The sequence below is a fragment of the Ochlerotatus camptorhynchus genome, unplaced genomic scaffold (genome assembly GCF_037179485.1).
Source record: "Ochlerotatus camptorhynchus isolate MF236.1 unplaced genomic scaffold, CSIRO-AGI_Acam_v1.1 ptg000503l, whole genome shotgun sequence".
Taxonomy (NCBI): Eukaryota; Metazoa; Arthropoda; class Insecta; order Diptera; family Culicidae; genus Ochlerotatus; species Ochlerotatus camptorhynchus.
Window position 1 is genome coordinate 2,418,438 of NW_027040988.1, and position 12,188 is coordinate 2,430,625.

A 12,188-nucleotide genomic window follows, 5' to 3' on the forward strand; every position below is an offset into this window, starting at 1 on the left:
TTGATTCAAATGTTAAAATTTAGCGATTAGCGACTCTTTGCATATCTACAGTAAACTATGATCCTAATCTATCAATTACTTTAAAGAAAAATAAATTTCAACACCTGAGTGAAAAGTTATTAACAAATGAGCAGTTGGTGTGTACAACTGTGCATGCCAAGCATGCGTACAGCTGTCCGTACATTTTAGAATAAAAAAAACAGCTGTACAAGCACAACTTAAAAATATAGATTTCTTAATTTTTGGCTGCTGGCTCATCAACCATTCATTGGTTATCGGTATATTATTGGGCGTATTTGGAAGAGTGTGTAAGAAGTTTGAGATATTTAAAAAAACGCCATTTCTTTATTAAAAAACACATTGTCTTGAAATACAGTATGCCAAACATATTGAAATTTTGCTCATTTGTAGTCACAATAAAGATTTTTCAAATACCGCTAATTTTACTAAACAATGTCTACTATTAAAAATGTAGAAAATCGAACATTTTACTGAAATTACTCAAACTTCATACAGACTCTGCCAATAAAGTTCAAAACCAGTGTTGGCAAAATCATCAATAAAATGATATTTTTCCGCTCTCATACGCTCTCAATATCACGCGTGACATTGGAACCAAATATCATGCTTGATATTGATTTTACAAGCTCCTTTGATATTGCGAGACTGTTCACAACGTGCAAAAATCAAGCTGAGAGTTGACTCGACACAATCATGATTCCGTTGCACATTGTTTTCTTAGAAAGAGAAAGTATAGTTTGCTATCTCTTTTCACTCTTCACCGATGGCAGTAACAGAAGTGACTGCTGCCAGCCGTTATGAAAGTTTCGGTTGCGCTCGGGTGTAAAGCACAAATCGTGAAAGTCAATCTCACCACAGCTTGTTGAGATTTGCAGGTGGTGAGTTTTGTTAACTTGCTATTCCGAGCTGCAATATCACAGCTTGCAAAATCAGCCGCTGTTGTTTGCTTGTTGATTTTCGTCTACGAAAATTAAGCTTGATCTTGGGCATTGGTGAGATTTGATTTTTTGATATTTTCCCAACACAGTCCAAAACTAAAAACTAAATCAATAAATAGTTGTTCATCCACTAGTCGAAATTTCAAAAAATCTATCTTATCACAGTGTTTAGAAAAAGTTGTCCATTCAGGTGTACGCTCAATTTTGCGATGCACTGTACATAGCATTATGTTTAGGTTAAATCGTATAGAATGAACATTTCCGCCTTATATGCGATGAATAATTTCTTTCCATCGTTCTGTATCACAAATTTAAATCGGATTACATAGTAAAACTTTTCAAATTGAATTTTTTATTACAGATTAAATCGTTTATGATGTTAAATCAACCCGTTTAAAAATAAATTTAAATTTGCACGTGCATTCCAGCTAGTTATTCAATTCACAAAAATTAAATGACAATCGTGATTACTACCTATTACCTGCACCCTTAGAAAAAATCATGTGCTTTAGGTGCACTGAGAGTGACATATACGAGCGTCAATTTTGACATAAATTTGAGTCATAACAGACGCGAAATATAGCTCATTCAAACGTACTTTTCGCCGAGCAACGATCTTTTCAGTCTCGGAGCAATTAATATTACATGACATGTTTGTTTACGGCTCGTCACGTGTTAAATTAGTGATTTCTATGTGTGTGAGTATTATACCAAATATACAAAGCTGTTGAGATACAATTCTAGAAGTAACACGAGAAGAGCCTAATATATATTTCATGATGTGCATATCAGCATTTGAGCTTTACAGACTTATAAATTTTTTCAGAGGATTGTTCAAGGTATTAAAGAGTCTGTAGAACTATAAGATCTTACCTCCGGAATAGTTTGGAAATCATAACATATCTTCACTGACTCATAAAGGTTTGTAGAACACTATTCAACATTTCATTGAGCATGCAGAACTTCAAGGTCTTTTCCCCAGAGTAGTTCGTGAACCAATCTGTATTGAGGTTATCTTTGCAAGGGGATTTGGAAGCTAGTAATATTTACTGGTTAAAATTAAAAAAAAATGTCCATTTTTACAAAACATGGGACTTAGATCGGAAAGACTAATTGGGAAACAACGTAAATTGATTCGATTTCAGTGCAAAGTTGTTAACTTTTTACTTTAGGCTAAAATTAAAAACTTAGATTGAGAAGACTATGCAGAACAAGTTTGTCGAAAACTGCAAATCGATTCGACTTGCGTGAAAAAAGTTGCTATGTTTTTATTTGAGGCCTATTGCTTCGGACGTACCTACATGTCCGAAGCAATAGGCCTCAAATAAAAATATACCAACTTTTTCAGAGAGGTCGAATCGATTTTCAGTCTTAGATAAACTTGTTCTGCAGAGTCTTCTTAATCTAAGTGTTGAATTTTCGACTAGCTAATCGATAGTTTCTATCTGATTCCCATACATTTTTTTTAGACAAATTTTAAAGTTCTTTCGCAAATTTAGATCATTATAAAAATTTGTTAAAATTTGGCACACTTGTTGGGGACCTCAATACAGATCGAAAGAGCAGCGAGGAGCAGGGGTTGTGACCCACCATACAAACTTTACCCACCCTATTGTACATGTTATCAAGAGGCTCTCTTGAGTTTCACGGACACGTAAAAATTTTCAAGACATCATACAGATTGTACAGGGTAGCTGAATAAAACGGTCCCCTTGGTTTGAACTGTCAAAAATTGGTAAACAAACCCGAGCCCGTATCTGATTCTCAACGTTAGTGTAAATAGGTACGTTCCCCTGGGAAGTAATCAGCGTGATAACAGTGATATTACAGAAATATGGACTGGGAATCGAAGCGTCTCGCAGTTTTCAAGCTGCTGGAGACACAGAAGTCGGTCGGTGAGGGTGAGATAACCAAGCTGCTTGGTGTGAATCGAAAGTTTGTCTGGCGATGCAAAAAACGATAGGAGTGGAGCTTCAAGAAGACCTAGGACAGGGAGACCCCGTTCTGTTCGGAGTCGGGCGTTTATAAAGGCGGTGGCCACAAAATTCGTCGGAATCCGGTAAGGTCTATGAATCAAATGGCCAAGGACTATCAAGTGTGACGATGCAAACCGTGGTTAAAAAGGATCTTGGAAAACGTCAACTTCTCTCAGAAGCAGCAAAAAAGAAGCGGCTGGAAAGAAGCGTCTGGAAAGAAGCAAAATCCTGAAGAAGTGACTCGCGGATACCCCTGACGTTGCGACGTGGTGATTTTTTCGGATGAGATGCTATTTGACGTCGGCCGCAAATTTAACCGTCAAAAGGACAGGCATCGGAGTTCGGCTGATCCCAACAACAAATTCGTCTACAGAGCGCAAAAAACCAGATTCGGTGATTATTTGGGCAGCAGTTGCATCGAATGGGAAGAAATCTCCTGTTTTTCTCATTCCGGATGGGGTAAAAATAAACCAGGAGGTATATCTGGAATTTTTACAACAAAAAATTTTTCCCTAAGTCCAGTCGGAGTTTACAGGCACAGAAATTTGCTTCACTCAAGATTCTGCACCTGCTCACGCAGCCAAACGAGTTCAAGCGTGCTGTCAACAGAACTTCAATCATTTTTGGTCGAAGGAACTGTGGCCTCCTTTGTCTCTGAATAATAACCCGCTAGATTTCGCGATGTGGGGGCATCGTAGAAAGGGCGACTAATGCTAAACCAAGAAGCAATAAGGACGTTCTTATGGTAGCTATACAAAGAGCCTGCGACGATATTTCAGAAGAAATCATGCGAGCCAGATGCTCCAGTGTTTGACGAAGATTATTGGAGCAAAAGGCTCTCATTTTGAATAAGCTGATGCTGAATAAATCTACACTGACTCTCGAACATTTTGATCAATTTTCGTAAAACTTACTTTTGGAATAAATGAAATAGTGGGACTTTTAATGGGGACCGTTTTATTCAGTCACCCTGTATAACTTCATGATATTAACTCCAGCATAGGTTGGAAAGTATTAAATATCTTATAGATAACACTCCATGAGGCTCTCTTGAGTTTCGTGGAATCAAAGATTTTCAATATTGCCTTAAGACATATTTGAGTCTATAGAACTTACAGATTTTTGCACCAGAATAGTTTGGGGGAGCATTACATATCTTATTGATACCATGAGCATGTTTTCTAGAGGTTTTTGTTTCAGAACATTGCTTAAGACTTTATTGAGCCTTAATATCTTATTGCTACCATTCAATATGTGCATGTTGTCACTAGGCTCTCTTGAGCTTGACGGACTCAAAATATATAGTTCAAGTCATAATTTGAGCCTGTATATTTTCATGATAATAGCTCCAGTATAGTTTGGGGAACATTCAATATATTACTGATACTTTTCCATGATGTGTATTTTGCCAAGTGTCTCTCTTGAGTTTCACTGACTCATATACATTTCCTGGACATTGTTCAATACTTTATTGAGTATTTAGAAATTCAAGACCTTAGTTCCAGTATAGTTTGGGTTGATTTAACATCTTATTGATACCATTATATGATGTGTATTTTGGCTCTCTTGGGCATCACGGACAGATTTTCAGGATATTGCTCAAGACATCATTGAGCCTGTATAACTTCTAGCTCTTAGTTCCAGAATAGCTTGAAGAGCATTAAATATCTTATTGATACCATTCAATGATGTGCATGTTGTCATGAGTCTGTATTGAGCATATCGGACTCGTTAATATATTCAGGACATTGTTCAATACTTTTTTGAGCCAGTAGAACATCAAAATGTTAGCTCCAGAATATTTCGAAGAGCATAACATATCTTATTGATACCATATGCATGTTATCAAGAGGTTCATTCAAACAGTAGAACTTTTAGATCTTACTCCAGAATAATGTTGAAAGCAAAAAAAATCTTATATGATGTGCTTGTTTTCAAAAGGCTATCTTAAGTTTCGCGGATATTGTTCAAGACATCATATGGCCTATTCAAGATCTAAACTACAGAGGAGCATTTAATATATTATTGATACCAAAATGGGTTTTTTTTCTCAAGAGGCGTGAACCTCAACACGGACTTATTAAAATATTCACGGCAATATTCAAGACTTCATTGAGCCTAGAACTTCAAGATCTTAGCTCAAGAACAGTCCGTTGAGCATTAAACATCTTGTTGATTCCATGATATACATATGCACCTTGTAAAATTGCTCTCTTGAGCTACACTGACTCATAAAGATCATGAGGACATAGTTCAAGACTTCATTGAAACTGTAGAATTTCAAGATCTTAATTCCATATAACATTATATATTTAACTGAAATGTGTGTATCAAAACACTTCGAGCCAAAACATCGAGGCCTTCACTCTAGGATAATTTGGAGACACAAAAAATCAGCTGATTTAAATGGCACTACATCGCCGTATCTTCTGTCTTCCCTTCAATATCGAACATGAAGGGCTGACGGTAATTGTAAAATCAAAATAAAACTATGTAATTTCAATAAATTGTTGGTACTGATGTCAATGTTGGCTCCTTTTAGTGCTAAACGAAAATATTTAATATTTATATATTTTATAATATTTTGTTTCAAAGAACGACAAAGTGCAAATTTTATTTTCATAAACTCGTGCAATGAGCACGCCAAAGTAATTGTAAGCCAAAAATATACAACTCTACACGATACACCACGTAAATCCCACTAGAAGATCAAGGTTATAGAGATTTTAAAAAGTACCTACCATACTCTTCATAAATCTCTGCTAAATTATATGATATGAGACAGGGGGATGTAACCTACGAATACGATCAGTAACTAACTACCGTAACTGTTTTATACAGAAGAACAAATCGTAACCTTGTGATCTCGTGAATAGATCTAGAAAAACCACCTGCAACGAGAGGCCTGGCACCTGAGCAATCAAGTATAAATCTACACCTGTGAATACCCATCGTTGTCATTTGCTGCTCAATCCGGTACGTAGGTAACTGGAATGCAAATCCCGGAACATCCAACCATTTGCGGTTGCTCACAGCACAGCATAGAGAACAGTCTCGTGAGACTGGGATCTGTTGCTATCTATTTCTATTTCCAGAGTCACGATCTTGGTCTTCTCTCAAATCCCATCGCCCAACAGTCAACCACAAATGACGCAGTTTAACATTCATCCGCTTACAGCTTAAAAAATCCCACTCTCCAACTCAAGGAGAAAAAAGCCATTTCATTTCACTTGATTCATCGTCCCTCATCAATACACCTGTGCGCGTGTTTAACTGTGGTGGATTCGGTTTTTTGGGGGCTTGGCACTTTTCAATTCGAATGCGCATAAGAGCTGGTTGCACACATCAACAGCAATATTGGCGGCGGCGGTGGTGGAAAACTCGCTTACCTTGGACAGCTTGGTGGAAGTTCAGATTGCAGTCGGTTGTCTGCGGCGAACGGATACTTCTGTATTATGACGGCACCGTGCACCACGTGCGCCAAAGCACTCAGCACAAGGAAGACGCGCCAAAGCGCACCGTTCCGAACCGGTTCATTGACGGTAAGCATCGCGAATTCACGTTTTTTTTCTGTTTGTTGTGGTTTTGGTTTCGTTTTCGGTTACTTCTGATTTTAAGTCGCACTATTTTGGATGTGGCCTTATCACACAAACACCCACTGCCTGTTTGCACTAGTTTGATGACTATTTAAGTATTGTGTTTCTTATTCTAACACTTGCCCTATTATGATTGCTATAGAACAACGAATGGTTTCTGCTATATTTAAAGTTGAGAAATAATTAATAATAAAAAAAAAACACTCACAAGTATGACTAGACCGTTTTGTACTGTATGTTGTGGCGATGTAATGGATTGTACGTTTCGTCATGAGAGAGTGGTAGCTCTCACTACCGGACAGTGATTTCAGTCGTGGATTTCATCGGTGACTGCCGTGCTGAGTCGCACGGTAGAAGTTTATATTTATAATTGCAAGCCCCGTTTTGGTCGTCGCGGCTCTCCGCTTAAAGGGGGAAAAGTTTTCAATCAAACAGCAGTGGGCAAATCTTTCGGGAATTTCCGCCGAGACCTGATCTGCTATGCCTGCTCGGTTGCCGTTGTGATGACGCGTGCCAAAGTATTCCATAACGCAAGCTCCACGCCGGGACCAAAATCAAGTAAAAGCAATTTTAAAGGGAACTTGATCGTACTTTTACTGTGATATAAGGAGCTCGATGGCTTTGTGGCGACCAACTTTGCTTGCGAGCTGAGTTCAATCCCAAGCGCCTTTAAATTAAATTTTACTTTAAATCGGCTTTCTTTCATAATACGATGTAAAGCAGCATTTCTCAATCTATGGGTCGTGACCCACCGGTGGGTCACAGTCTGCCCTCAGGTGGGTCGTAGAAATTCAGATCGATGATAACTGGATTTTTTTTTTTAATTGCATGCAGAATGAACCTGATTATAAAACTATGCAGGGATAATCAATTTCAAGGCCATTTTGGCATTATACAGCCAGTTTGGAAAGTCTGGGCCATTTTGACTTATTTGGACTATTTTTGGGTATTTTAGGCCCATTTTAACGTGTCATGATTATTATAAGAGGTGTAATTTTCAGGGTGTTGATAAGATTTGTAGACCAATTTAGCATTTATAATGCAATTCTAGGCTGTTTTAATCTTGTTTAGCGATTTTTAATGGTCATTCTGGTGTTAAAAGAAGGTCTTGACTCGGTTTTTTAACAACGTTATGAGGTCGTTTTCAAATTACAGTGAACTCTCTGCAACTCGATATTCAAGGTACCATCGAGCTATAGAATAAAAATTCCATACAAAATCGCTATCAAAGTAGCCATGAAATTAATTTTTACTATGGTTCTATAACTTGATACCGAGTTAGTCAACATCGAGATGTGGAGAGATTGACTGTAGTTTTAATAGTAGATTTTTTATACCTTTCATGCGTTTAGATAGCTCTTGCAGAGTCTTCAGATAATTCTTAGACGGTTTTTTCGATTTATCACAATTTCGATTCTTGCTATTTTATCTTTCTACACACTTAATTTTTTTCACCGAGATTCCAACAGCCGAGTAGTTCTGTAATTTATTTTGCTGAGATTCAGTTAACACAATTGCCGAGACTCAGCTCACAAATAAAATTTTGCTGAGATATCAGCTATTAAATAGATATTTAGCAGAGATATCAGCAAAAGTAAATGCCGAGGTTATTGGCTGTAGGAGATTTTACTAAGCTAGATTAAGTGTGTATGCAGTATTTGGGTGTTTTGGTGTTTCAATCCGTTAAAATATCATTTTGGCTTAATAACATCTGCATTTAATATTCGCGAGCTTATACAATTCCTAAAAAAGGGTCGCAATCGAAAAAAGTTGGAGAACCGCTGATGTAAAGGGTAAAGAAATTCGGTTACGTAAAAAAAGTAATATTTGAGTTTTAGGAAAGACTTGTCAAATCCTCTTCCTTCTCAAGAGCAGTTGATGTCGTCGTCGTTGGTGAGGTCACCGCCGGGATAACAACAAGTTGAACGGAAACTTGATCGTAATTGTTTTGTGATATAAGGAGCTCGGTGGCCTAGTGGTGACCGATTTTGCTCACTGAACAGAAGACCGTGGGTTCAATCCCACGCTCTTTCGCGCTATTGAATCGTTAGGACAGAAATTTAGCAAATCGTTTACCAAAAGAAACCCTGCTGCAAGCACATCCCTTTTATCCAACATCCCAGTGATTTCTCGTGGAAGTGCAGAGGTGTTCTCGGCTTTCATTAAAGCGAGTATTGTGTTAACATATTCCTACGTATTCATTTCTTGATCAGCATTCGGACGTGGCCGGCGCTGATATTGCCTAGTTTTAGATCACCAGCATTTACACATTGAGAATGATTCCTTACAGCTGGCAATAACGGAGTTGCATCCATGGGCGGTCAATCATGCTCATGCTCATGCTCAAAAGGCTTGCTTATTCGCTTAAAGTTTTCAGCAAGTTTATGATCAGTTTCTTACCTCAATTTACTTCAAGATACGAAAAGAGGTCGTTGGAATGACCATTTTCTTACCCTTAGAAGTTCTTTTCTGACGTCTTGCATAAAAAAACACTTGTCCCATTAAATTTTAAATTAAACATTGTGCAAATTTTGAGACCCAGCTCCGCAAGAAAATTATTCCGGATCATACGCTAATCACGGTGGGAAATCTTAAAAACAGTGTCTTCACCTTTTTTCCAGTTTTTTTTTATTCTGAAAAAACAATCCACTTTTCTACGACTTTGTCTTAGGCGATATTTCGATTAGACGAACCATTTTCGTGCTATGGTTTATTGAAAATGTTCGAAAAAAACCATTTTGAAAAATTAGGCGCATGTAAAAATGACCAATTTTCAGCGCAAACTTGGTATATTACCTCTAGCGAACAATTATGCGAATTTTCATGGAATTTTGAGAGGTGAAATCTAAAATTTGTTGTTTTTTTTCGCTTTTGCCTGGCATTACTCAGATGTTAGCATTTGATAATAAGCTTTTAAAAATATTAAAAATAGCCAATTTTTGTGATTCAGATTTTAAACACTTTTTTTTATTTTGAACCCAACATTACTTGTATTTTTTTCAGTGTATATTTTTTTATGAAAAGAGATTATTGTTTCCTGCATCTTTGTCTCAGACGTCACTTCGATTGGAAATTACGTTTTCAAGTAACGATTTTTTTTAAATATGGGATTCATTACTTCGAATTTTTATTTGCAAGATTCAAAATGACCAAATCAGGCATAACATTTGATAACGGCACAAAAGCATTTGTAAACAAACTTTCTAAGGCCCTTTACGCGCGAACCAAAGTACTCCCACGCAAACCAACAACATCATCGAATAGGGGCAACTATCACCTTTCCGAAAGTAGTATCGGTTTGCGTGGGCGTACTTTGGTTCGCGTGTAAAGGGCCTTAGAAAGTTTGTTTACAAATGCTTTTGTGCCGTTATCAAATGTTATACCTGAAATGATGACAAATCTGAATGATTAAGCATAACAAACAATTATGCAAATTTTCACGCAAATCGGAGAAGGTTGAGTCTGTAATTAATTTGTTTTTGCTATTTTGTCTTTCTTAAATTCACTTTGAATGTTATAGATTTATTTAACCTGCCAGTGCCTGTCAATATCAAGGACAAGTTATTAAAAAAATATGTGTGGAGATTTGAATATAATTGCAAAAACATGTATTTTAGAAGCGAAACAGAAAAAAATTGTATTGGAGAAATGGATGTAATGTTGGCCTAAATGCTCCTAATTTGGCCCCATACATAAATTCAGCAATCGACTAAATTTTCAAAAGCGACCAAAACTATCCATTAGTACCGTCCCAATGACGCGTTAATCTAGATAAAATTGATAAATAGCAGATTTTTAGCGATGGGCCCAATCTTAGATCCATAGGCCAACATTAGAGCCATTTCCCCTATATAAATCTATCAGTTCGTTAAAAGTTAAAGCTACCACTTGACCAAATATTTTTTTTAAGAAGCTTCTAATTTCGTAATTTTTTTTTTTTAGATTTCTGCATTCAAATTAAATCACCGTACGTTTTTTCTACAAGCGATACCTTCCAAGCAACATTGCAAGTTTTATCGTGGTTTTATAGCAGTCTACAAGTTCAAATCATGGCTTACAGAACCTTCATTAAACAAAAATTGTTACTTGGGCTGTTGCGAAAATCAACCATACTATGTATCTATTGTTATAATTGTTGGATTACTGATCATTCTATTTGAAAATATTGGCAATACTATCAGCCCTTCTTGCATCATGAACCACGATGGTTACTCTTGGTTACTCCTTCTTATACTTCCTCGCATTTCAAGCTAATTACTTATCGCATATTAGCATATTGCGTGCTCTCAACTGCCCACGGAAGTCGAGAAATTTTCCAACCACTTCCTTACTTTGAAGCTGCGCCTTTACCGAATGAGCTAAGGGAGACTAAACTTCACGAGCAATCAATTCTGAAAATCGACTTGTTTTTACTTTATCAAAACTAACTGGGCGCAGAAATCCAGAGTGATTTGATATTAGGGCGTAATTGCTTTTGTAAACAAACACGTCAGTCGCGAATTTCTCGCGATTTAAAGCTAAATCTCGTAAACAAACTATACCAAATGATAGAGAAATCATTCCTCTACGTGATAGTGTTATTAGTTTTCGAGATTGCGCTTTTATTCACGATAAATCGGCGATTCACGTGTTTGTTTACAAATGCAATTACGCCCAAATCTCACATCACTCCGGAAATATCCATCTAGGGCGAACTTTAGAGATTATCCAAAATATTCAGAGAAGTTTCAAGGACTACAAGAGAATGTCAGGGCAGTTCTATAAACTTCAAGAATATTTCGTGAACTTGATGCAGATTGGAGAACTTCATGACAATTCCATTAACTTCAATAAAATTTCTGGAACTTTGAAAGATCTATACAAATGGTCAGAGACCTTCGGAAAATTTCTGAGTACTTAAGGGATGTTCCATGAACATACCAAAAATTGTGGAAACTTAAGATCGTAAAACTTCAAGATTTAAATTTAGAATTTTAGAGCATTCGATGTATTTAAAAAAAATGCAGGAGCTTAACAGATGTTCCGAGAAAATGCCCAGAAAACTTCAAGGAAGTTGGGAGTGCCATCAGGAAAATTTTGAATTAGTTCCATTGACAACAGAAAAATGCGGGAGCCCTCAAGAAGTTTGTTTTATATTCAAGAAGCATGAACAATGCGCATGATTGGTTTGTGAGTTTGTAAAATTTCTCGAAGTTGCAATCGCAATCAACGGAAGATTGGAACCATATTTTTCCGTTCAATAAATGTCACTATTGGTAACTTTTTTTTATTTTTTGAAAGTAACTGTTTTCGTTACTTTAGTCACTTAAGTCACTTCACAGCTTTATCCAAGAGGATGCACTTCAATCATTTCGAAAATCTCATGCAATTTTTATGGCCACAAAAATAAACAAATGCAGTAAAAGCAGCGTAATGTCAGTTCATGCACTGTACTAATGATAATTTTGTTCTCTTTGGCAAGTGATATTACACCATATTTTTGACACGATTGAAGTGCGTCCACTTTGATGTGATATCAAAATTAATTTTTTGCTGTGTTCTATTATATTGCATACCCACTACCAGCCCTGTTTTAGTGAAACAAAATAAACAGAATTCGAATTTGAGTGTGGTTCTACGGCCGTGAATCGTCACACTGGTCTCGCATTTCGCAAACT

General features: G+C 36.8%; 1 protein-coding gene across 3 annotated transcripts in view; it reads right to left on the minus strand.

The window, feature by feature from the left end:
• The window catches only part of Treh (Trehalase), an 85,255-nt gene that overhangs the window by 14,099 nt on the left and 58,968 nt on the right, over positions 1-12,188 (minus strand). The window contains exon 2 of one of the 3 annotated variants that reach the window (XM_065235767.1): positions 6,325-6,691. The exons of the other annotated variants lie outside the window; for them this stretch is intronic. Within the exon in view, the coding sequence (XP_065091839.1) occupies positions 6,325-6,485 (161 nt within the window). The 5' untranslated portion in view covers positions 6,486-6,691. The remainder of the gene's footprint in view (positions 1-6,324; positions 6,692-12,188) is intronic. 3 annotated transcript variants of the gene reach the window in all.